At 42.8% G+C, this 24,705-nt stretch overlaps 1 protein-coding gene across 2 annotated transcripts in view; it reads right to left on the bottom strand.

Annotated features, from left to right (window-relative positions):
- The window catches only part of LOC106604909 (glutamine--fructose-6-phosphate aminotransferase [isomerizing] 2), a 36,579-nt gene extending 24,629 nt beyond the window's left edge, over positions 1-11,950 (bottom strand). For both annotated transcript variants that reach the window (XM_045718248.1, XM_014200030.2), the window contains exons 1-5: positions 11,715-11,950; positions 9,641-9,748; positions 5,484-5,597; positions 4,936-5,061; positions 818-876 (exon numbers count right to left, since the gene is read on the bottom strand). In XM_045718248.1, the coding sequence (XP_045574204.1) occupies positions 818-876; positions 4,936-5,061; positions 5,484-5,597; positions 9,641-9,748; positions 11,715-11,721 (414 nt within the window). In that variant the 5' untranslated portion in view covers positions 11,722-11,950. The remainder of the gene's footprint in view (positions 1-817; positions 877-4,935; positions 5,062-5,483; positions 5,598-9,640; positions 9,749-11,714) is intronic.
- Positions 11,951-24,705: the final 12,755 nt, after the last annotated feature.

The raw sequence follows: 24,705 nt of genomic DNA, 5'->3' as shown, positions 1-24,705 counted from the left end.
AGTCACACCATTTTTATAACTTCACCAGAATATAATAAAATATGACATGAAATAGAACCACACGGGAACTTGTGTGAAATGTTCTGTGGAAGTACTGAAATTCCCACAGAAGAATGTTGTTTCTTAACATTCTCTGAAATATTTGAGAACATTCCTAATGTCAAACCAGTTAGAGAACATTCCTAAAACATTACCAAAATTGAAATTAACTGTAACTATGTTTAAACTTTTAGAAAATCTTCTATTAAAGCAATGAAATACCAAGAAAATAGAATGTTCAAAGCCAAGCAACTATCATGCACCATTCCCAGAAAGTTGTGGGAAGGTTGTATGCAAAATAACCATAGGACAACCATGCTCTCACCAAGCTCTAAGAAACATATGGTTCTCCGAATATTATTCGTTATGTGCTAGCTGGGCAGAACCAGCAAAACTCGACTGACAAAACAAGACAGACAAAAGGCAAGCTGACTCAGAGGATAAAAGATATACTGTATGAATTCCACTTTGGCCTAAGCAAACATTGCCCATTGCTACTTTGTCAATGCCATTTCAATTCACTTGCATTTGTGTAGAACAGTGCAAGAGTCATCGGTCAAAAAACCCAAAACAAAGGACCCAGGACTAAGATCGTCAAAGGCAATGGATGACAGAGGACTTGAAACCCTATAACCCTTCTGATCATATCTCGGTCCATTACCAAGGGTGTGACCCAAAACTAGCTGAACTTTACGGTGGAGTAATTTATACTGAAATAGAGTAGAACTATAGAAATACAGACAGCAGAGTGGAGGGGTAGAGTAGGACTTGTACTTACCAGGTACTTCTTTAACTCTTTGTAGTTGGTGATGATGCCATTGTGGATGACAACAAACTCTGAGGGAAAATAGAGACAGCAAGAAATCAGTCAGGAAATAGAGACAGTGAGAAATCAGTTAGGAAATTTTCTTAACATACACTATATGGGCAAAAGCATGTGGACACCCCTTCAAATTAGTGGATTCAGCGATTTCAGCCACACCCATTGCTGATAGGTATATAAAATCGAGCACACAGACATGCAATCTCCATAGTAAACATTGGCAGTAGAATGGCCTTAGTGAAGAGCTCAGTGACTTTCAACGTGGCACCATCATAGGATGCCACCTTTACAACAAGTCATTTAGTCAAATTTCTGCCCTGCTAGAGCTGCCCCAGTCAACTGTATGTGCTGCTATTGTGAAGTGGAAATGTTTAAAAGCAAAATGTTTAAGAGCAACAACGGCTCAGCTGAAGCACTTAGCGTGTAAAAATCGTCTGTCCTCGGTTGCAACACTCACTACCGAGTTCAAAACTCCCTCTGGAAGCAACGTCAGCGCAAGAACTGTTAGTCGGGAGCTTCGTGAAATGGGTTTACATGGCCAAGCAGCCGCACACAAGCCTAAGATCACCATACACAATGCCAAGCGTCGGCTGGAGTGGTGTAAAGCTCGCCACCATTGGACTCTGGAGCAGTGGAAATGCGTTCTCTGGAGTGATGAATCATGCTTCACCATCTGGCAGTCTAACAGATGAATCCGGGTTCGGCGGATGCCAGGAGTACCCTACCTGCCCAAATGCATAGTGCCAACTGTAAAGTTTGTTGAAGGAGGAATAATGGTCTGAGGATGTTTTTCATGGTTCGGGCTAGGCCCCTTAGTTCCAGTAAAGGGAAATCATAACGCTACAGCATACAATGACATTTTAGACGATTCTGTGGTTCCAACTTTGTGGCAACAGTTTGGGGAAGGCCCTTTCCTGTTTCAGCATGACAATGCTCCTGTGCACAAAGAGAGGTCCGTGTACACATTTTTTTGTTGAGTTCAGTGAGGAAGAACTTGACTGGCCTGCACAGAGCCCTGACCTCAACCCCATCGGACACCTTTGGGATGAATTGGAACGCCGACTGCGAGCCAGGCCTGACATCACTAATGCTCTTGTGGCTGAATGGGAAGCAAGTCCCCGCAGCAATGTTCCAACATCTAGTGGAAAGCCTTCCCAGAAGAGTGGAGGCTGTTATAGAAGCAAAGGGGGGACCAACTCCATATTAATGCCCATAATTTTGGAATAAGATGTTAGACGAGCAGGTGTCCACATACCTTTGGTCATGTAGAGTATCTTAACAGCAATTCCTGTAATTCCTGCCTGATTGCATAGTTAAGGAGTGTATCCTGAGTGCTGACACACGCACACACACCTTTGCATGTGGCAGTCAGAACTAGGAATTTATGCATGTGAAAATGACTCTGAACATAGTTATCTTTAGCACAAAGAACTGTCATGATGTTGGCCTGTGGGTAAGGTTTATGACCCCCCCATAAATACCTTTCTCCCTTCCCCTCTCTTTCTGACCCTACTGAAGGACTGCTGTCCTGAAGGACTGCTGTCCTGTTAAATATAGAGAGTCTGGGAACATCAAACAAATGGGGAAAGGAACCATATTTTGGTAATAAAACCAGTTGGAAATATGCTTTGGAACGTAATGAGTATGGATGTCAGTTCGGTTGTCATCTGAGACATTATGACTGATGACAGGACGACACAAACTGTACCTGGGAAAGTATACACCCTCTAGTTATCAGAGTCACATGGAATTGTTATGCAATTGAAATGTTTGATATTGAAATTGTTTGTTAGGAGATTAAATGTAATTTTAGCTTCCAAATGAGAGAATTGGGTTTTCATAAGGAAAGTGCCCTGCTTGATCAGTGGCCCACCCCTGTGAAGAGACAGGGGTTATAAACGATGAAATACATCCTTCCCCCTCTCCACTATATAAGCCTTTGACGAAAAGATAACCACATGTTCCAGTACGTGAGGTCTGCAGCCTCTACGTTAGAAGGACACACGTCAAGTACAGAACTAAGCCAACCTCGGCGTGAGCTTTGGTGGCGAATGGTATGAACTTTGAGCTTATTCACTACAGAAGTGATACTTCCTAGCCGTTGAGTTACATTTACATTTAAGTCATTTAGCAGACGCTCTTATCCAGAGCGACTTACAAATTGGTGCATTCACCTTATGATATCAAGTGGAACAACCACTTTACAATAGTGCATCTAAATCTTTTAAGGGGGGGGATGGTTAGAAGGATTACTTTATCCTATCCCAGGTATTCCTTAAAGAGGTGGGGTTTCAGGTGTCTCCGGAAGGTGGTGATTGACTCCGCTGTCCTGGCGTCGTGAGGGAGCTTGTTCCACCATTGGGGTGCCAGAGCAGCGAACAGTTTGGACTGGGCTGAGCGGGAACCGTGCTTCCTCAGAGGTAGGGGGGCCAGCAGGCCAGAGGTGGATGAACGCAGTGCCCTTGTTTGGGTGTAGGGCCTGATCAGAGCCTGAAGGTATGGAGGTGCCGTTCCCCTCACAGCTCCGTAGGCAAGCACCATGGTCTTGTAGCGGATGCGAGCTTGAACTGGAAGCCAGTGGAGAGAGCGGAGGAGCGGGGTGACGTGAGAGAACTTGGGAAGGTTGAACACCAGACGGGCTGCGGCGTTCTGGATGAGTTGTAGGGGTTTAATGGCACAGGCAGGGAGCCCAGCCAACAGCGAGTTGCAGTAATCCAGACGGGAGATGACAAGTGCCTGGATTAGGACCTGCGCCGCTTCCTGTGTGAGGCAGGGTCGTACTCTGCGAATGTTGTAGAGCATGAACCTACAGGATCGGGTCACCGCCTTGATGTTAGTGGAGAACGACAGGGTGTTGTCCAGGATCACGCCAAGGTTAGCAGTTAGCAGCGGCCGCTGTAGACGTGGGCTAGGAAAGGACGGACGACGGATCCAGTCTAACAAACAGACGAAGATACCACCACGTATCCAATTTACCGCCAGAGACATTCTTCCGAGGACAGGAAGATCTGTTGGCCAACCCTGCCAGCATCTACAACCAATCTACCGAAGCGCAGCTCAGAGTAAATATTTATTGCATTTTCCTTTTCCAGATGGGCGGTAATTTAGAATGCATAAGATACTGTATTTACGATAGCATAGCTGCTGTTTCTTTGTTCCTAAGTCTTCCCGCTCTTTCATTCAAGCCCAACCCCCTTTCCTTTGTGTAACCAGCCATCATACAGGTTCCGTCTACCAGGGATGTTTTCTGTATGACATCATTTGTATTCTGTGTATTTGTAATTCTGTGTGATTAGTTTAGGTATTTAGTAAATAAATAATTAAACCCAATTTTGTATTGCTGATTCAACTTGTTAGCCAGGGTTCGTGAAGATAGCCAAGAATTTACAACTTTCATTATGAGACTGAAAATAAGATAAGGGTTAATATTGACTGCTATCGATATAAAATATTACTAAGTATTTTAAGAGTTTATTCGGAAGATAACGGCTCTATAAACGTTCTTCTGTGGTGCCCCGACTTTCTAGTTAATTACATTTACATGATTAGCTTAATCAGGTAATATCAATTACAGAGAAAGAATTTTATAGGTTAGCATGTCATATCACTTAATCCGGCATAGCCAAAGACACGACAGAACACATGAAAAGGTGTGCCTGAGGAAGGACATGGCTATGTTTAAAGTCAACTGAACAAGACCCTGTCTGTCTGGCTGGCCTCTGTGAAAGGCTGATTCTCTCTGTCCATCTCATGTCCTACGTTTGGATGTGTGTAAATAAATACTCCTTTCACTGAGGCCTCCCACACTCCCCTAGAACTCTCCCTATAAGAGAGAGCTTTGGGGAGGCAAGGGCTGGTCACAGTATGTTAGGTGTGTTTTACACATTCATATCTCTGGCCAATCAGTAACCAGAACAAAACTAGCTCACTTGTCAAAGCCATGACAGAGCAGTGGGTTGGTGTGTATGTCTGCGCTGTATGTTGTGTGTAGGTAGGAACTGTGTGTGTGTGTGTGTGTGTATACACAGGTGAGTGTGTGCGTGTGAGTGTGTACACAGGTGAGTGTGTGTTACCATTGTTCTTGTCGGAGCGGTGGGGATGGCTGTTGAGGGCGCTGGGTTCTCCGTGTGTGGCCCAGCGTGTGTGAGCCATGCCAAAGTGTGTGTCCAACTCTACCTCCAGATCCATGCAGTCTTTCTCTGATCACAAAGCACATCAAGCACTGATCAACAATACGAACAAAGGTATTCTATCAATGATTGAACAGTAACATGATACGACTTAACATCAGTCAATAATGGGTACAGTGATAGGGTAAAGCTGACAGAAGACTGACTACAATAGTCTGGTAATTCAGCCGTGCTCAATGTCTTACCATAACCCTTACACCCGTACCATAACCCTACACTGTACCCTCTTTCATTAAAGAGGTATTTGGTTAGGACAGAGCAGAAGGGAAAGCTTGAGGAGAGATAGAAGAGGGAGAGAAGTGCACTAGAAGGGTCTTGAGGCAGAAAAGGAGTTACCAAGAAGAGAGGTACAGGCATTGGAATCATATATCTGACGCTGGAGGAGAGGAGTGTGATGTAGGGAATGAGAGAAATGTATCCATAAGACCTACTGTAGAGCTCTTCATCCAGGGCCTTGACTTTGCCTTTCTTCTTAATGAGAACGATGTTGTTGTTGTTGTTGATGCCATCTGTCGTTGTGTTTTTGTCACCATCCACAGCGATGCCTGAGACCAGGGAGAAAAACTACTGAGGCAAATGTATAGCAATACCAACCATAAACCAATCATGGTCAATGAAGGCTAAACTTGCTGGCTAGCAGGCTGCAAGGCTATTCAATGAATCAGTTCAACTTCAACTGAGGCAGTGTTCATGTCCAATTTGAAAACTTGTTTGAAAGACTCCAAATCCATCCTACTCCATAAGAAACACTCAATTAAAGAGATTGAACAAGATCTGAAGAACAACAAATTCATAACATATTGTACAAATTGGATTTGTAACAATATCATACGAATTGCTAAATATATATTTACATTTTTTGCAGGACGTCACATATCATACAAAATGGATGTCATAGTACACCATTTCCGGGGACCTGTTGTGGCTCATTAGCACTACTTTTAAAACTACTGCCTGAAATAATACAAAACCTTTGTAACGGACCTTTCTGAGGAAAGAGCTGATTACTGTGGAATCTCTTGTGAATATCAACCAGCTTACGTCACAAGGGGTGTGTGTGTGTGTGTGTGTGTGTGTGTGTGTGTGTGTGTGTGTGTGTGTGTGTGTGTGTGTGTGTGTGTGTGTGTGTGTGTGTGTGTGTGTGTGTGTGTGTGTGTGTGTGTGTGTGTGTGTATGTATGTGTGTGTGTGTGTGTGTGTAAGGTGCCTTCAGAAAGTATTCACACCCCTTAACTTTTTCCACATTTTGTTGTGTTTCAAATGCATTGCATATTTTGTCAACGATCTACACAAAATTACTTAAAAAAATAAATCTTTTTTTTTTTTATTAATGTAAAATAAAACACTAATGTATCTTGATTAGATAAGTATTCAATCCCCTGAGTCAACACATGTTAGAATCACCTTTGGCAGCGATTACAGCTGTGAGTCTTTCTCGGTAAGTCTCTAAGAGCTTTGCACACCTGGACTATACAATATTTGCCCATTCTTTAAAAAAATGTCAAGCTCTGTCAAGTTGGTTGTTGATCATTGCTAGACAGCCTGTAACTGTAACGAGGAACATTCAATGTTGTCTTGGTAAGCAACTCCAGTGTATATTTGGCCTTGTGTTTTAGGTTATTGTCCTGCTGAAAGGAGAATTTGTCTCCCAGTGTTGGAAAGCAGACAGAACCAGGTTTTCCTCTAGGATTTTGCCTGTGCTTAGCTCTATTCCGTTTCTTTTTATCCTAAAAAAAAAGTCCCTAGTCCTTGCAGATGACAAACTATGAAGATATGAAGACTGGTACTCAGTGATGTGTTGTGTTGAATTTGCCCCAAACATAACGCTTTGTATTCAGGACAAAAAGTTACTTTCTTTGCCAAATATTACTTTAGTACCTTATTTTTATTATGTTGATTATGTCTTTCTTCTTTTCATTCTGTAATTTATGTTAGTATTGTGGAGTAACTACAATGTTGTTGATCCATCCTCAGTTATCTCGTATCACAGCCTTTAAACTCTGTAACTGTTTAAAAATCCCCATTGGCCTCATGCTGAAATCCCTGTGCGGTTTCCTCCCTCTCCGGCAACTGATTCAGGAAGGGCACCTGTACCTTTGTAGTGACTGGGTGTATTGATACACCATCCACAGTGTAAAATGTATAACTGCACAATGCTCAAAGGATATTAAATGTCAGCTTTTTTTTGTTACCCTTCTACCAATAGGTGTCATTAATGCGAACCATAGGAAAACCTCCCTGATCTTTGTGGTTGGATCTGTGCTTGAAATTCACTGCTCGACTTAGGGACCTTACAGATAATTGTTTGTGTGGGGTACAGAGATGCGGTAGTCATTTAATAATCATGTTAAACATGTGCCAAAGCAATAGTAAATATCAGTGAGGCAGATATCACTGGTGTATGGTCAGGCTCAGAACAGGAATAGGGGCAACAGATTCTCTCCTCACATGTTCAGGACTCTCTACCACTGCATTCTTTGCTTTTTGGGTTCACCTCATCTCATTTAACTGAACACTGTTGACCGATGCCCTGTCCCAAAATCAACCCCTACAGTGGTTCCTCCTTTAAAAGTTGTGTCATACTGCGGCACACCTTGCGGGCTGCTGCAGCATTCTGTGGCACGTTATCTAAACTCAGCAACAACAAAAAACTTCGCTTTTTCAGGACCCTGTCTTTCAAAGATAATTCGTAAAAATCTAAATAACTTCACAGATCTTCATTGTAAAAGGTTTAAACACTGTTTCCCATGCTTGTTCAATGAACCATAAATAATTAATGAACATGCACCTGTGGAACAGTCGTTAAGACACTAACAGCTTATAGACGGTAGGAAATTAAGGTCACAGTTCTGAAAATGCGTTCTGTCTCCTAGAGATGAACGTATTTCGGTGCGAAAAGTGCAAATCAATCCCAGAACAACAGCAAAGGACCTTGTGAAGATGCTGGAGGATACAAAATATCTATATCCACAGTAAAACGAGTCCTACATCGACATAACCTGAAAGGCCGCTCAGCAAGGAAATAAGCCACTCTTCCAAAACCGCTATAAAAAAGCCACACTACGGTTTGCAACTGCACATGGGGAAAAATATCGTACTTTTTGGAGAAATGTCCTCTGGTCTGATGAAACAAAAATAGAACTGCTTGGCCATAATGACCATCGTTATGTTTGGAGGAAAAAGGGGGAGGCTTGCAAGCCGAGGAACACCATCCCAACCGTGAAGCACGGGGGTGGCAGCATCATGTTGTGGGGAGTGTGCGAGCAAGGAGGCTTACAAACCTGATTCGGTTACACCAGCTCTGTCAGAAGGAATGGGCCAAAATCACCCAACTTATTGTGGGAAGCTTGTGGAAGGCTACCCAAAACGTTTGACCCAAGTTAAACAATTTAAAGGCAATGCTACCAAATACTAATTGAATGTATGTAAACTTCTGACGCACTGGAAATGTGATGAAAGAAATAAAAGCTGAAATAAATCATTCTCTCTACCATTGTTCTGACATTTCACATTCTTAAAATAAAGTGGTGATCCTAACTGACCACTAGTTTACCACTCCTAACAGCAGGAGTGGTAAACACTGTTGAAGTGTTTAATTGTAATACACACATGCAGACACAGCATCATTCAAAGAATGGAGTTAGATACATCTGGTATTGGATATGACTGAAAAAAAACTTGCTAAATAGCGATTTTCGTAAATTAACTTTATGACAATAGAATATGCACAATCGTTTGTCTCTACATTAACCAACATATTCCTCTCAATTGTAAAAAAATTTCTTGATTCGTTATGATGTTATAATTACTTAAATTAGCTTCCACTGGAATGTTTTGTCAGCCATCTTTGCTGAAGAAAGTCACCAGAGACAGGTGGCTCGTGTCAAATTCGTCATTGGAACCACGCAATATGATTGGCCATATAAAAAGCTTGGGACCCAAATGCATAATGAGTGCTCTAACTCCCCCTTGTGGTGGTCTGGAGCAATGAAGCCGTGACGCTGGGTACCTCTGAGACCCGCGGTGTAAGCTCGCAACTTTTAAAGGAGGAACCACTGTAGCCGAGATCCTACTACCCAATGGATCATCAGATGGGTGGAAGTAATAATGTATTAGAGCTACCTTTTGCCCAATGTTACACCAGCTAGATGGCGTGTCCACACCCAGTTTCAAATGGACCATGTGATCACATGTGTACACCTGCTTCAACAGTACCTGCATGTCAACATAGCAGGACAATGTACTCATCGGCATAATAACCGACAGTAACCGGCAGCCCTCAACTGTAAGTGATTAGATACCATACTTTTAGTACCACCACACAGAGTCTCTGTATCAATATTCTCACTGCTTAACCGCCCTGAAGCACAGAGTAAAGGAATAACTAGTCTTTGGGGTTTTACAGTGTAATGACAGTGGTTTTACTAATGTTTGTCATAACTGTGCTTGAAGCCGTATACTGCCTGTGCAGTTCCAAAGTAAGACTGGAATAAACATAGTGAGATGCAGGTGCGAGAGTGGTACTCTGTGGGCTTTAGTGTGAAGGATCTGTTGTGTGTGCGTGTTCAGGGTGATACCCAGGGCCTTACCTGCTGAATCGTAGCCTCTGTACTCCAGCCTCTGCAGTCCCTTCACCAGTGTCTCGAATATTTCCTTTCTGGTGCGAGGCACACAGTAATTCAGGTAGGCAAAGATCCCTGCAATGAGTTTGAAAAAGAGGGGATAAAGGGGTGAAGGAGGGGGAGGGAGGGGAGAGAGAACAAGAGAAAGACTATTTACTTATTTCACCCTCTCTTTCGGTCTATCTTTACAGTCAACTCAAGCTGTTTTATGAGTACTTTCACTGAAAGACTTGAGCAGTGTGTAGGTGTAATGTAGACTATCCATTCAGTACTAGACTATGGTCTAGAAAACAGTTGAGGAGGCAAGTACTGTACAGCAGTCAGTATCCCAACAGTTTTTTGTTGTTCATAATACTCTATTCCTGTGTTTGGGAATATGATTCTCTATAATGTGTTGTGAACATGGAGACAGTGGCCTACGCATATAAATTACCGACATGGCCAACTGGGACAGCTTAGACATGAATGGAAATCAAAATATATCATTAAAAGTGTATATCAACAAACTAATCCCTGTCCAACTGGAGAAATAATGGAATCATATAATCAAAGCTTTGGAAATAAAAAAAGCCACTTCATGGGAGATTCATAGTGGTGCAAATGAATCATCAGTGTTGACGATGAATGAGTGTAATGCTGAAAATAGATTTAGTGTTTTCCACAATGTTTACTATATTTAAGTTTTTGTGGCACTCAAGGTGTGGGTTGATGGTCAATAAACTTGTAATGAATTATTCTCATATCAATTGATAATGATTGATGCCAGACAAAGGACACACGGATTATTCACTGTTGTATTCTATGAAGGACATTCTGTGAACACTGACTCTGTAGCCGCTGTCAGTCACTGACTTTTTGATTTCCTACCAGCATCTCCCGCTGTTGTTTACAGAACATTTGAGGCTGTCTGATTGGGATATAAAGGGCCTGTCTCAATGAGCAACCTTACCGATGATTTAATTAAATATCCATTACAGTTACATAGGTTTCTGATCAAAAGCGAATGACACATAATGCTCTGGAGAGCGCCTCAAATGGTCGTGACGTCTGCAATTTAAGGTCCCAGTATGTGCACCACGCTGGAGGGAGTTTGGAATCAGAGCAACACAGGTGGCCATTGAAAGGAGCACATTGCGTGCAGTGTTCGCCTCGACTAGGTAGTCTAACTTTAGGCCGGGGCCCGGGGGAGATCCCGGGAGGAAACTAACAGACCTAGATTTACAGTCGAGAGATGCCAGGAAGAAACTAGCCGACTTACATTTACAGTTGGCTGTAAAGCTTTGCTTGGATTGCTTCACTTCGAGGCAAATAGTTACTATTAAAACCCTAAAGCATTTAAATAGCATACAATCATATATTTTTTGATAATGCAAAATCATATTTAAGCAACATAAATGTGCATAGGCCTAGAGTCCAACGACTCGGATGAGAGTACATCTCTTTAAGCATAGCCTAAATTTTGTTAAATTGAATATTTGGGAATGATGCTCCTGGGCTGATGGTATCCTATTGATGTAGACTATCATCATAATCTGATCATAATACAATGTTGCCCGGCCTGTCATAGCCTACAATGTTGCCAGACCTGTCATTAATACCCCAAGGAGCTACATTGACACGTAGCAGCTCAGAACATGCCATGAGACTGACATGTTAATTGTCTAAAGCGGAAGGATTGTCGTCCAACCAAGATATGGACCGCTGCAGAACACTGATAACCTATTTTGTTATTACTAGAAGTAATACAAGTTATATTTATATATAATCTAGGTTTATATTTAAGTAATTGGCCTACGCTGACATTTAAATTGCCTACAAGGATGGCACCTCATTGACAGTGTCAGAGACACACACAAAAACTGTTTGCCTTGGTACGGCTCCCAACGGACTGGTTTTAAATTACAATAACAACATAGCTAATACTATTGTACTATTCCAATAGTCTCTACTAGACGAGCCTACTGTAGGCTATTGCTTGTTATGCGTAATGCGTAATTTGTCTCCCGATTATCTAGATTAGATGTAGGCTATCCGTTCTTACCACACATGGTTCTGATTGTCTTGTGTTCAGGGCGACGGTCGGTACCTGGTTGTTTTCCCTGGTACTATACTATGTAGCCTAGTTCAGTGTAAAATCCAAATGAGACTGTGTAAAACCTCTCACTCCAACGACATATTTAAAGGCAGTTTCCGCGAGCGGCGGCCCCACCCCCGTCTCCAAGGCAACTAAAGAACTTCACTGTCTTTAACCTACACCAACTTTGTAGCCTATTGTTGATGTGAAACTACTTCCTTGAACTCTAGTTTTACTGTTAACCTGTCCTTACATATTCCAGAGACTTCCATCACCATAATTAGGACATTAATGTGCATTGTATGGAACTAGTAATAATTATCAAAAAGAGCCAAAGGCATGTTTCCTGGAAGCATATTTTCCATCATCAGTGATGGTTATGAAGAATCAGGAAATGTAACTTGTGATGAACTGTGAAATGAATTTTATATGGAAAGTCTTTAAACATCCTTATCACCCTCATCATCATCAGCAGCATCATCATTATTCAATGTCCTTGCATATAGACTGGTTTAGCTCAATTGCCTGTTTTACTTGGCAACCCTAGCAGTCTGGATGACCACCTGGGAGTCAAACCTGGGTTGTCAATACACCTCAAGACCATGTTAGTCCATGGAGCTAAAGGCTCGGGTCTTCAGGTCTCAGGTCAGATCACTCACCATGCAAGCACAGTTTACTGAACCACCTCCGTTCCACATGTACACAGAGATACAGATAGCAAGAGCAACTAGCCCAAGCATGCCAATCTGCCTAGCCAATGGAGTCTATATGTAAGGATATAAACCCGAGTCTCCCACGGGAGAAACCAACATCTTAGACCATTAGACCAAGAGGAAATGTTATGTTGGGTGAGGGCAGACACAAATCTTGAAGTTTGCAGACTAGGCTACCTCGTCACATGATCATTAGCGACTCGTGTTTGTAGTCCAGTTCAGTTCGTATCAATGGGGCACTGAAATCGTCCAATTACTGTAAATCACTGTCAATGGGGCACTGATGTCGTCCATTTCCTGTAAGTTTACAATCTTGACATGGCCAGCATATAACTTTGTAGAGTTTGCCTAGGCAGGACCCACCTTAATTCGATGATAGTGGATTCACAAACAGTTGATGCTCACAAAACCATCGATGGTCACCAAATGGTCGATTGTGATTGACTGGTTGATCTCCAAGTTTGTGTCTAAACTTGACACCTACCTGCGACTTCTGCTATCAGAATATGAAGATTGCATTGAAACGCACAAAAGTTGCTTTGTGGTCTAATTGTGTTCAGATCTGGCTGACCACTTCAGGCTGTGGTCAGGGATGCATTGTGTGCGGATTTCTCCTTAGTCTGGACGCAATCAGGCTACCGAAAGTGCATACAGTGGGCGACGTCATCAGCACTCCTCCCACAAGTCTCCAGAAAAAGTGTGTTTTGGGACTGAAAGGCACCTTTTCATTGGAGGAAGTGTTTACTGGCCTCATAAAATGCTAGCCCGCTAGCGAATATTTAGGAGAAGAATAAGTTGTTTGGCTGGAGTTCTGCTAACCCGTTTGCAATCCATCTAGCGTTGCTTGCTAGCTTGCTGGCTAACTACAGAGGTTAGCTGGCTAGTTAGCTACAGTAGTTAGCTACTGCCATCAGTTGTTGTGTTATTATCATATTTAGCCTATTCCACCGTTTGTGGAATGCATACTGGCATTTGAATATAGTGTGGGAAATGGGAATCCGGAAACACTGTGGACATGGTAGACACATTTAAATGTAGGTGTAGATGCATGGTGCGCTCTGAATTCCATGATTACAACTCTATAATCAGAATACTAAAGCTGCATGAACTCTCAAGAATAGACACAGCCTCAGATCACCATGTCTGACTGCAGCTTCCTTGAGCGCACAGCAAAGTAAGACGATACTGTAATTTCAAAACATCTAAAACCATGACTAAAGAGAGACTGTCAATGAATACAGCAAAGAGCTGCTGTTTTTACGAGTGAGTTCATATTAAAGTTTTATTCATCACTGTCAACACCTTTTTATTCAACATTTTTATAAGCCATGAAATGCACTTCTCCACTCACACTGCAACCAGCACTGGTCATAGGAGTAACAACATGAATTTGTGCATGGGGCAGAAATAATGCAGTCTGACTTGAGTTTTGCTATCAGCTTGAAGACGGAGTCCTTTTCTTTGGCAGTGGCATGTATTTATGGATTCCCCAAAAAATTTACCAAGAAAAAAAAGATACTAAATAATTTATCTTTTGTCTCTATGTGTTTCATAAATTTCTAAGAGGCTGAATGTATCTCACCGGAAAAAGCATCTGAGCGAACGAACAGCGCCCCTCTGTCTCAGCATGTGTAGCGTATCTATCTGATGCTGTCTGGTCAGAAAGAGTATGACATTGTTGTCGCCTGTAGCAGTGAATGCAAGGGAAGCCAGCGAGTATTTGGCCTCCCTTGATCATAAAAAAAAAAAAAAAAATAGCCAATCAGCGTTGTGCTCAACTGAGTGAGCTCAGCTCTGAATGGTCCTGACGCACCCAAAAAAAGTGTTAAGGGAAGACAGTTTGGATTTGGCTTCCGAACAATCACATCACAAACGTTATTATTGACAACAAAAAAACTTGAATTGTTGCATCTCGTTGTTGTTGTCCTCCGGTGGCTAGATAGCTAGCTAAAATCAGCCCTGTCCTAAATTAGCCATGGATGGAGATAGGGATTTGGACTTGTAGTTTTACTTAATTCTCAGTACTGGCCAATGATTATAACGGATCTAACCATAAATTCATACATTGTTCCCCTGGCATGAAATGATGGAAGTTAAACATGTAGCTAGAAGTAGTATGCTAATGTTAACTAGCTGGCCTGGCACATCGTTGCCCATGAAAGGTAGTTAGGCTAGCGAGAAAGCATTTTACCAGCTAGCATAGGACAACAAAAACTTAAAGTGTGTACTGTATGACAGCCATAGACCATTTAGGCAACAGGAAAGAGGAGGATAGCATTGGCGTGTCTCTACAAGTAGGGTGACTCAACATGTTTTTTCTACTTGCACGCACACACACACACACACACACACACACACACACACACACACACACACACACACACACACACACACACACACACACACACACACACACACACACACACACACACACACACACACACAAATCAGTACAATGGACAGCCACATCATATTTAGTTTACATTGATTGTACTAAATCGTTTTTGGTATCTTTTAGTTGTCACTGTACTAGACTAAGCATAGGTGATTACATGATGTTGAAGTTGAAATGTTGCTGGATTAGTGGAGGCAGCTTCTGTTTTCTTTGCGACTCTCCATGGTTCTTAATCAATAGCTGTTTAGTAGTCCGAAAATGTCGGAAACATTACCTTGCTTGACCATGCTGTAGGTCATGTAACTGTTTGTTACATGCAATATGTTTTGTTGACTTCACCGGACAGATGTTGCTCTCCAGTTTTGTGATGATACAAAGGTGTGGTTAAATGTATTTTGCTACTCTGTCTTCTTATTGTCTCTGTATCACAGTTTCAAGGGATATGAACTAAAAGGTTATAGAGCAAACAACGCAATTATCACAACACATAGGTTGTAATATATATTTTGGTCAGTCTTGGCGGAGGGGGGATAGCTGAGAGATGGTACTATGGTGAGAGGCAGACCCTCTGATGCTCTCCCTCCACTGAGACTGATCATCAGATTGAAAGCATAATCAGTCCAGTAAAATAAAGAAAGCACATTATTTGAATTTATGCTCACTCAGCTGTGCCTCACAATACGACAAATTATGATATATTACCAGTGTGATCGTATGCCTTAAGTTTTGAAATATCATTTTGAAATGCTCTGAGAAGAATAACCTTGGCAGGGCAATTCAAGCATAGCCAATATGCAGTGATAATGTATTGGGCATATAGCCTACTACAAACATCATTGTTTTTAATAGGTTAATAATGTTGCATAGGCTTACGTCTTTTAAGTCATGTTTCAAAAAAATTCTGAGGGGTAGATCTCTGCCTTCATTTTGACTCAGAAAGTGATCTCGACTTTTTTGAGGACCACTGATTTAGGACCACTGATTTAGAGAGACAAAGAGAGACAGAGAGAGTGGGCAGAGAGTGTAAGAATGAGAGAGACTGTAACAAAAGATCCTTCCTGTCAGCCAATAAGTGTGCCCAAATGGACATTTGGACTCTGGTCCCTGCCACTCCAGTTTAGAGGGGTTATCGTTGTCAGAAGATGAAGACGCAAGTTGGCAGACGGCCTGGTGTAGGATTGTTTAGGGACAAAGTTGTGGGATAGGGTGGTGGATTTTGGGGATAGTGTATAATGTGCAGGGTTAGATGGTTGTGCAATCTAAAAAATGACCTTCTCATTTTCCCTTTTTTTGTGACAAATTTGCAATTGACCTTGTGAAAAGCAGCAATACGCACCACAGCGTCTAGTCTGCCAGAAATTCACACAAACATTTTATGCATATCAATGTGCAGGTCCATTGTTCCTATGTTATGATTCCACTTCCAAATTAGGTTCTAGTTCTTGTTGTACCTCCAGCAGAGGCCTCAGCCCGTCCTTTACTGCTGGGGATCTCCCCTCACCATCTGCTTCGTGTTAGGCCTGGAGGCTGGGGTCTGGAGGACCTGGCCTGGTGGATTCTGCTTCTCAGCGGGAGAGCCTCTCAACTGCAACCCTCCTCTAAAGACAGACCACATAATCAGAGGTCCATGGCAGGGCTCTAAAGTAATCCTATGACTCTGGAGGTTGTGTGTTGAATTCCATTTGTGGACACTGTTTTTTTATTTTTGGTTTTAACACTATCCCAAACTTTAACCATTTGGAATGAGTGCCTAAACGTAAACCTTAACCCTTACCTTAACTATTCGGAATGAGTGCCTAAACCTAACCCTTAACTTAGAAATGTGATGTTTGGAGAAATGGGACGATACAGAGCAGCAGGAGCAACGAAAACACTTAGAAATGTGACATTTGGAGCAACTTTGAAATGTTAAGTTTGGAGAACGTGGATGAATGTCTAATTCTGCATTGAGACAGTGAGAGCTTGTTGCCTCATCATCCTATCACATCCACCCCAAAGATCAAAGGTTTCCTAATCGCTATGGTGATATGAAATGATGGGTGTCCGTTGTGCACTCACCCATATCAATGAGACTGGGAGGGTTCACTTAAACATTCTTCTTCATCTTAATTTTTAAGCCTTTCGTCGAGAACATATTTAGCTTTTATATTTGGGATGGTGTGTGTCTGTGTGTATGGATGAGCCATTAACTTGAACTCTGAACCTATTTTGTAGTTCCTCAAACATTGATTACTCTATGTTAGCATTGTAAATATGGATTAACAAATTATTAATCAGGATGAAATTGTCAGTTATAATCAAAACTCAACTCGCCTCAACAAAGTAGGTTTGTCTTTCTGACCATAATTTGTTCCTCACTCTTCCATCTTTTATTTTCCTCTTATCCTCAGCCCGTCCTTTACTGCTGGGAATCTCCCCTCACCATCTGCTTTGTGTTAGGCCTGGAGGCTGGGGGCTGGAGGACCAGACCTGATGAACTCTGCTTCTCAGTGGGAGAGCTTCTCAACTGCACTCTTCCCCTAAAGACAGACCACGGAATCAGAGGTCCAGGCAGGGCAGTCTGACCAGGCCTGGAGGTTGGAGGCTGGAGGACCAGACCTGATGGACTCTGCTTCTCAGTGGGAGAGCTACTCAACTGCACTCCTCCCCTAAAGACAGACCACATAATCAGAGGTCCAGGCAGGTCAGTCTGACCAAGGCTCTAAAGTGTGACAATTTTGGTCACATATGCTCCTAGATATTTTGCTGTGGGACCTGATATTTTATTTTGGGAGCACCAGTGCGACCAGGAAAAAAAATCACCCAAATAATAATTGTATTGATAGGCTTCACTGTGCAGTTGTTTCCGAATGCCCTAGTGAAAAAAGAGAGTGCAGATTCGTTCAATCCAAAGCCTACATGTAAAGAATATTAGAGAATGCATCAGCAATTTGTATTTCTTTCAACTTTCTGAAGACGTAACTGCATGGTAATTCATGAGTCTACCACTTTGTAGCCAGTTAGCGATGCGAAACAGTCATTTTTAAAGGCTTTCCATAAAACCAGGGCCTGAGAAACTGGTCAGAATTGAAGGAATGATGGATGGCGCTAAATACAGGGAAATTCTTGAGGGAAACCTGTTTCAGTCTTCCAGAGATTTGAGACTGGGATGGAGGTTCACCTTCCAGCAGGACAATGACCCTATGTATACTGCTAAAGCAACACTTGAGTGGTTTAAGGGGAAACATTTAAATGTATTGGAATGGCCTAGTCACAGCCCAGACCTCAATCCAATTGAGAATCTGTGGTATAACTTAAAGATTGCTGTACACCAGCGGAACCCATCCAACTTGAAGGAGCTGGAGAAGTTTTGCCTTGAAGAATGGGCAAAAATTCCAGTGGCTAGATGTGCCAAGCTTATAGAGACATACTCCAAGAGACTTGCAGCTGTAATTGCTGCAAAAGGTGTCTCTACAAAGTATTGACTTGGGGGGGTTGAATAGTTATGCACTCTCAAGTTTTCAGTTTTTTTGTCTTATTTCTTGTTTGTTTCACAATAAAAAGTGGTAGGCATGTTGTGTAAATCAAATGATACAAACCCCCCAAAAATCAATTTTAATTCCAGGTTGCAAGGCAACAAAATAGGAATAATGTCAAGGGGGTGAATACTTTCGCAAGCCACTGTACAGGAGTAATTTTCTAAAGATTGACAACGTTTTTATCCGTTCGACAGTGGTGGATTTTTCTTTTGTCGAACTTTATTGTGACAAATGATAATGGAAACAATGATGATTGCTGAATAATTTACGCGGAGCACGAGATGTCATCACATAACTATAAAGCACCACTCTACATTTAATTATAAATGCCTTCTGCTTACTAAATATATTTTTAAACTATAAAAATAATGTTTCATAGAGATCCTGGTTCGAGTCCAGGCTCTGTCGCAGCCGGCCGCGACCGAGAGACCCATGGGGCAGCGCTCAATTGGCCCAGCGTCATCCGGGTTAGGGGAGGGTTTGGCCGGCAGGGATGTTCTTGTCCAATCGCGCACTAGTGACTCCTGTGGCGGGCCGGGCACAATGCATGCTGAGACCTTCGCCAGGTGTACGGTGTTTCCTCCTACACATTGGTGCGGCTGGCTTCCAGGTTAAGCGATCAGTGTGCCAAGAAGCAGTGCGGCTTGGCTGGGTTGTGTTTCGGAGGACGCACGGCTCTCAACCTTCGCCTCTCCCGAGTCCATACGGGAGTTGCAGCGATGGGACAAGACTGTAACTACCAATTGGATACCACGAATTGGGGAGAAAAAAGGGTAAAAAAATTATAAAAAATTAAAATAATGTTTAATTGCAGTACAAGGATTGCCTTGAATTTCAAGAATGCCTGAATTGCTTTGCCTGGCTTTTCTGGTTGGCTGGATGCAAATTTCACCATCCAATTATTTCAGATCTACAGGAGTGCAAGTCTCACCATGGCATGGACCATGGCCATACGTTGGCACATGAGAATGATTAGAATGTGGCAAAATTAGTCAATTCTTGCATTCTATCCATGCTGGCTTTTGCGGGCTACCTGAAACATGAAACAGATAGGTGGAAGGGTATAATTAGCCTGGATGACGCGCAACCCACATGACTACACAGCAAGCTGTGACTCACTGGTCTGGAAACTCTGGCTTGTAAATTCTAAGCGACTATTTGATTTGTTGTTATATGCACGCTATTTGCCTAGCTAGCCTAGCTAACTAAAGCTGTGGGGAGAAAAACTCAGTGATGGAGCTTTCTGAAATGGAGATAGAGCGACAACACTGCCACATAGTAATGACCAACTTAGGGATAAAATTAAAATAGTAGCAACTTGAAGCTTTTCAAGCCTTTGTGTGAGGGAAGGATGTATTGGCGGTCTTGCCAATGGGCTTTGGAGAAAAACCTAATATAGCTGTTAGCTAGCTAGTTCTAAGAAGCTAGGAAAACAGCCTCAAATTCTGACAGTCATGTCCCCACTAAAGGCTGTGGTGGACGGACGACCAAATCCACAAGGCAACAGCCCTGGGTCTCAGAGCGATGGTTGTAGAGGAAGACAAGAACACTATATGGGCGGGTGCATGCAACCTTGTCTTCGGAACCCCCCACATAACATTTTCTTGCGTAAAAACTATTAGCGATGAGGAGAAACTGAAATGTTTTTTTGTCCATTGTGTATTTCCGTTTATGGAATATTTAGATGAAGGCTGGAATAAAATAAAATATACCTATAATTAAATAATACAAATATTTAGCTTCTATATAGCAAATGGCACATATGTATATAGTTTGTATGTAGGCCTGTCTCCTTCTTGAATCTTCTCTTTGTGCCAGACTGGGTTCAAATGCCTTCTGTTTCATATTTCTCTATTTATTTGTCTGTACATGTATGTAAAGTCGTGTCCAAAAGTTTTGAGAATGACACTAATATTAATTTTCACAAAGTCTGCTGCCTCAGTTTGTATGATGGCAATTTGCATATACTCCAGAATGTTATGAAGAGTGATCAGATGAATTGCAATTCATTGCAAAGTCCCTCTTTGCCGTGCAAATTAACTGAATCCCCCAAAAAGCATTTCCACTGCATTTCAGCCCTGCCACAAAAGGACCAGCTGACATCATGTCAGTGATTCTCTCTGTTGTGTCATTCTCACAGGTGTGAGTGTTGACGAGGACAAGGCTGAAGATCACTCTGTCATGCTGATTGAGTTCGAATAACAGACTGGAAGCTTCAAAAGGAGGGTGGTGCTTGGAATCATTGTTCTTCCTCTGTCAAACATGGTTACCTGCAGGGAAACACGTGCCTTCATCATTGCTTTGCACCAAAGGGCTTCACAGGTAAATATATTGCTGCCAGTAAGATTGCACCTAAATCAACCATTTATCAGATCATGAAGAACTTCAAGGAGAGCGGTTCAATTGTTGTGAAGAAGGCTTCAGGGTGCCAAAGAAAGTCCAGCAAGCGCCAGGACTGTCTCCTAAAGTTGATTCAGCTGTGTGATCGGGGCACCACCAGTACAGAGCTTGCTCAGGAATGGCAGCAGGCAGGTGTGAGTGCATCTGCACGCACAGTGAGGCGAAGACTTTTGGAGGATGGCCTGGTGTCAAGAAGGGCAGCAAAGAAGCCACTTCTCTTCAGGAAAAACATCAGGGACAGACTGTTATTCTGCAAAAGGTACAGGGATTGGACTGCTGAGAACTGGGGTAAAGTCATTTTCTCTGCTGAATGCCCTTTCCGATTGTTTGGGGCATCCAGAAAAAAGCTTGTCCGGAGAAGACAAGGTGAGCGCTACCATCAGTCCTGTGTCATGCCAACAGTAAAGCATCCTGAGACCATTCATGTGTGGGGTTGCTTCTCAGCCAAGGGAGTGGGCTCACTCACATTTTTGCCTAAGAACCCAGCCATGAATAAAGAATGGTACCAACACATCCTCCAAGAGCAACTTCTCCCAATCATCCAGGAACAGTTTGATGACGAACAATGCCCTTTCCAGCATGATGGAGCACCTTGCCATAAGGCAAAAGTGATAACTAAGTGGCTCGGGGAACAAAACGTCAATATTTTTGGTCCATGGCCAGGAAACTCCCCAGACCTTAACCCCATTGAGAACTTGTGGTCAATCCTCAAGAGGCGGGTGGACAAACAAAAACCCACAAGTTCCAAGCATTGATCATGCAAGAATGGGCTGCCATCAGTCAGGATGTGGCCCAGAAGTTAATAGACAGCATTCCAGGGTGGATTGCAGAGATCTTGAAAAAGGGGGGGGGGGCAATGCAAATAGTCTGGATAGCCATTTGATTAGATGTTCAGGAGTCTTATGGCTTGGGGGTAGAAGCTGTTTAGAAGCCTCTTGGACCTAGACTTGGCGCTCCAGTACCGCTTGCCGTGCGGTAGCAGAGCGAAAAGTCTATGACTAGGGTGGCTGGAGTCTTTGACAATTTTTAGGGCCTTCCTCTGACACCGACTGGTATAGAGGTCCTGGATGGCTTGCGGTCGGAAGTTGAGCAGTTGCCATACCAGGCAGTGATGCAACCAGTCAGGATGCTCTCGATGGTGCAGCTGTAGAACCTTTTGAGGATCTGAGGACCCATGCGAAATCTTTTCAGTCTCCTGCAGGGGAATAGGTTTTGTCGTGCCCTCTACATGACTGTCTTGGTGTGTTTGGACCATGTTAGTGTGTTGATGATGTGGACACAAAGGAACTTGAAACTCTCAACCTGCTCAACTACAGCCCCATCTATGAGAATGGGGGCGTGCTCGGTCCTCCTTTTCCTGTAGTCCACAATCATCTCCTTTGTCTTGATCACGTTGAGGGAGAGGTTGTTGTCCTGGCACCACATGGCTAGGTCTCTGATCCCCTCCCTATAGGCTGTCTCGTCGTTTTCGGTGATCAGGCCTACCACTGTTGTGTCATCGGTAAACTTAATGATGGTGTTGGAGTCGTGCCTGGCCATGCAGTGATGAGTGAACAGAGAGTACATGAGGGGACTGAGCATGCACCCCTGAGGGTCCCCCGTGTTGAGGATCAGCCTGGCGGTTGTGTTGTAAACTACCCTTACCACCTGGAGGCGGGCCCGTCAGGTAGTCCAGGATCCAGTTGCAGAGGGAGGTGTAATCAATGAATAGCATTCTCACATAGGTGTTCCTTTTGTCCAGGTGTGAAAGGGCAGTGTGGAGTGCATTGGAGATTGCATCATCAATGGATCTGTTGGGGAGGAATGCAAATTGGAGTGGGTCTAGGATTTCTGGGATAATGGTGGTGATGTGAGCCATGACAGCCTTTCAATGCACTTCATGGCTACAGAGGTGAGTGCTATGGGTCGGTAGTCATTTAGGCAGGTTACCTTAGTGTCCTTGGGCACAGGGACTATGGTGGTCTGTTTGAAACATGTTGGTATTACAAACTCAGACAGGGAGAGGTTGAACATGTCAGTGAAGACACTTGCCAGTTGGTCAGCGCATGCTCGGAGTACACGTCCTGGTAATCTGTCTGGCCCTGCGGCCTTGTGAATGTTGACCTGTTTAAAGGTCTTACTCACATCGTCTACGAAGAGCATGATCACACAGTCATCCAGAACAGCTGATGCTCTCATGCATGTTTCAGTGTTACTTGCCTCGAAGCGAGCATAGAAGTAATTTAGCTCGTCTGGTAGGCTCGTGTCACTGGGCAGCTCGCGGCTGTGCCTCCCTTTGTAGTCTATAATAGTTTGCAAGCCCTGCCACATCCGACGAGCGTTGGAGCCGGTGTAGTACGACTCGATCTTTGTCCTGTATTGACACTTTGCCTGTTTGATGGTTTGTCAGAGGGCATAGCAGGATTTCTTTTTAGCTTCCGGGTTAGAGTGCCGTCCTTGAAAGAAGCAGCTCTACCCTTTATCTCAGTGTGGATGTTGCCTGTAATCCATGGCTTCTGGTTGGGGTATGTATGTACAGTCACTCTGGGGACGACATCATCGATGCACTTATTGATGAAGCCAGTGACTGATGTGGTGTACTCCTCAATGCCATCGGAAGAATCCCTGAACATATTCCAGTCTGTGCTAGAAAAACAGTCCTGTAGTTTAGCATCTGCTTCATCTGACCACTTTTTTATTGAGTTGTTGTCTCTGTGTCTGTGCGTTTTAGTCTCAAACAAGTACATGGTTGCTGTAGTTCGACAGATCAGTCATCCTCCCTAGGGTCTCAAGTTGGAAAAACACATAGGCCGCTGTGAATAAATATATTTTATATTTGAGATTGTTCTCTCAACCACCTTCACCTGGAATGCTTTTCCAACAGTCTTGAAGCAGTTCTTATTCTGCAGTAAGTCAGCATCCCATTTGGTTTGCGCTTAGTGGGACTGTGTGTAAGGACTATTTGACCAAGAAGGAGAGTGATGGAGCGCTGCATCAGATGACCTTGCCTCCACAATCACCCGATCTCAACCCAATTGAGATGGTTTGAGATGAGTTGGACCGCAGAGTAAAGGAAAATCAGCCGAAAAGTGCTCAGCATATGTGAGAACTCCTTCAAGACTGTTGGAAAAGCATTCCAGTTGAAGGTGGTTGAGAGAATGCCAAGAGTGTGCAAAGCTGTCATCAAGGCAAAGGGTGGCTACTTTGAACAATCTCAAATATAAAATATATTTTCATTTGTTTAACACTTGTTTGGTTAATACATGATTCCATGTGTGTTATTTCATAGTTTTGATCTCTTCACTATTATTCTACAATGTAGGAAATAGTAAAAATAAAGAAAAACCCTTGAATGAGTAGGTGTGTCCAAACTTTTGACTGGTACTGTACATCTTCTGGTGCTCCTAGATTTTAGGTTGTGCTCCTAACTTTTTAAAATTGGGAGAACCAGTGCTACCAATGAAAAACAGTAATTTAGAGCCCTGAGCCAGACACTTATGGATAGGTAAGATGTGTGAACCCACAATCACAAACATGCACGCTTGACAGATTTAACAGATTTAAAGACTGGAGGATCTGGTGTCAAAAAGGTTTTAATTTCACAGTTAAAGAGGACAACTTACTCAGCGCTCCCCTCAATATAGCATAACCTTTTCAAGTTCATAACTGTATACTCTAGTATGGTATTTTTTCACTGTAATATCTACTGTAAATTGGACAGTGCAGTTAGATTAACAAGAATTTAACTTTCTGCCCATATCAGATATGTCTATGTCCTGGGAAATGTTCTTGTTACTTACAACCTCATGCTAATCACATTACCATATGTTAGTAAGAAAATATTATTGTATATTTTTTTATAGTAATAATTAACCTTGTTTTGTTTAAGTAACACAGTAAAATAACAATAACGAGGCATTATACAGGGGGTACCAGTACCGAGTCAATGTGTG

This window comes from Salmo salar, chromosome ssa05 (genome assembly GCF_905237065.1).
Source record: "Salmo salar chromosome ssa05, Ssal_v3.1, whole genome shotgun sequence".
Lineage (NCBI taxonomy): Eukaryota > Metazoa > Chordata > Actinopteri > Salmoniformes > Salmonidae > Salmo > Salmo salar.
Note: the sequence above shows the minus strand (reverse complement) of the source record. Positions and strands in the feature narration are given on the sequence as shown.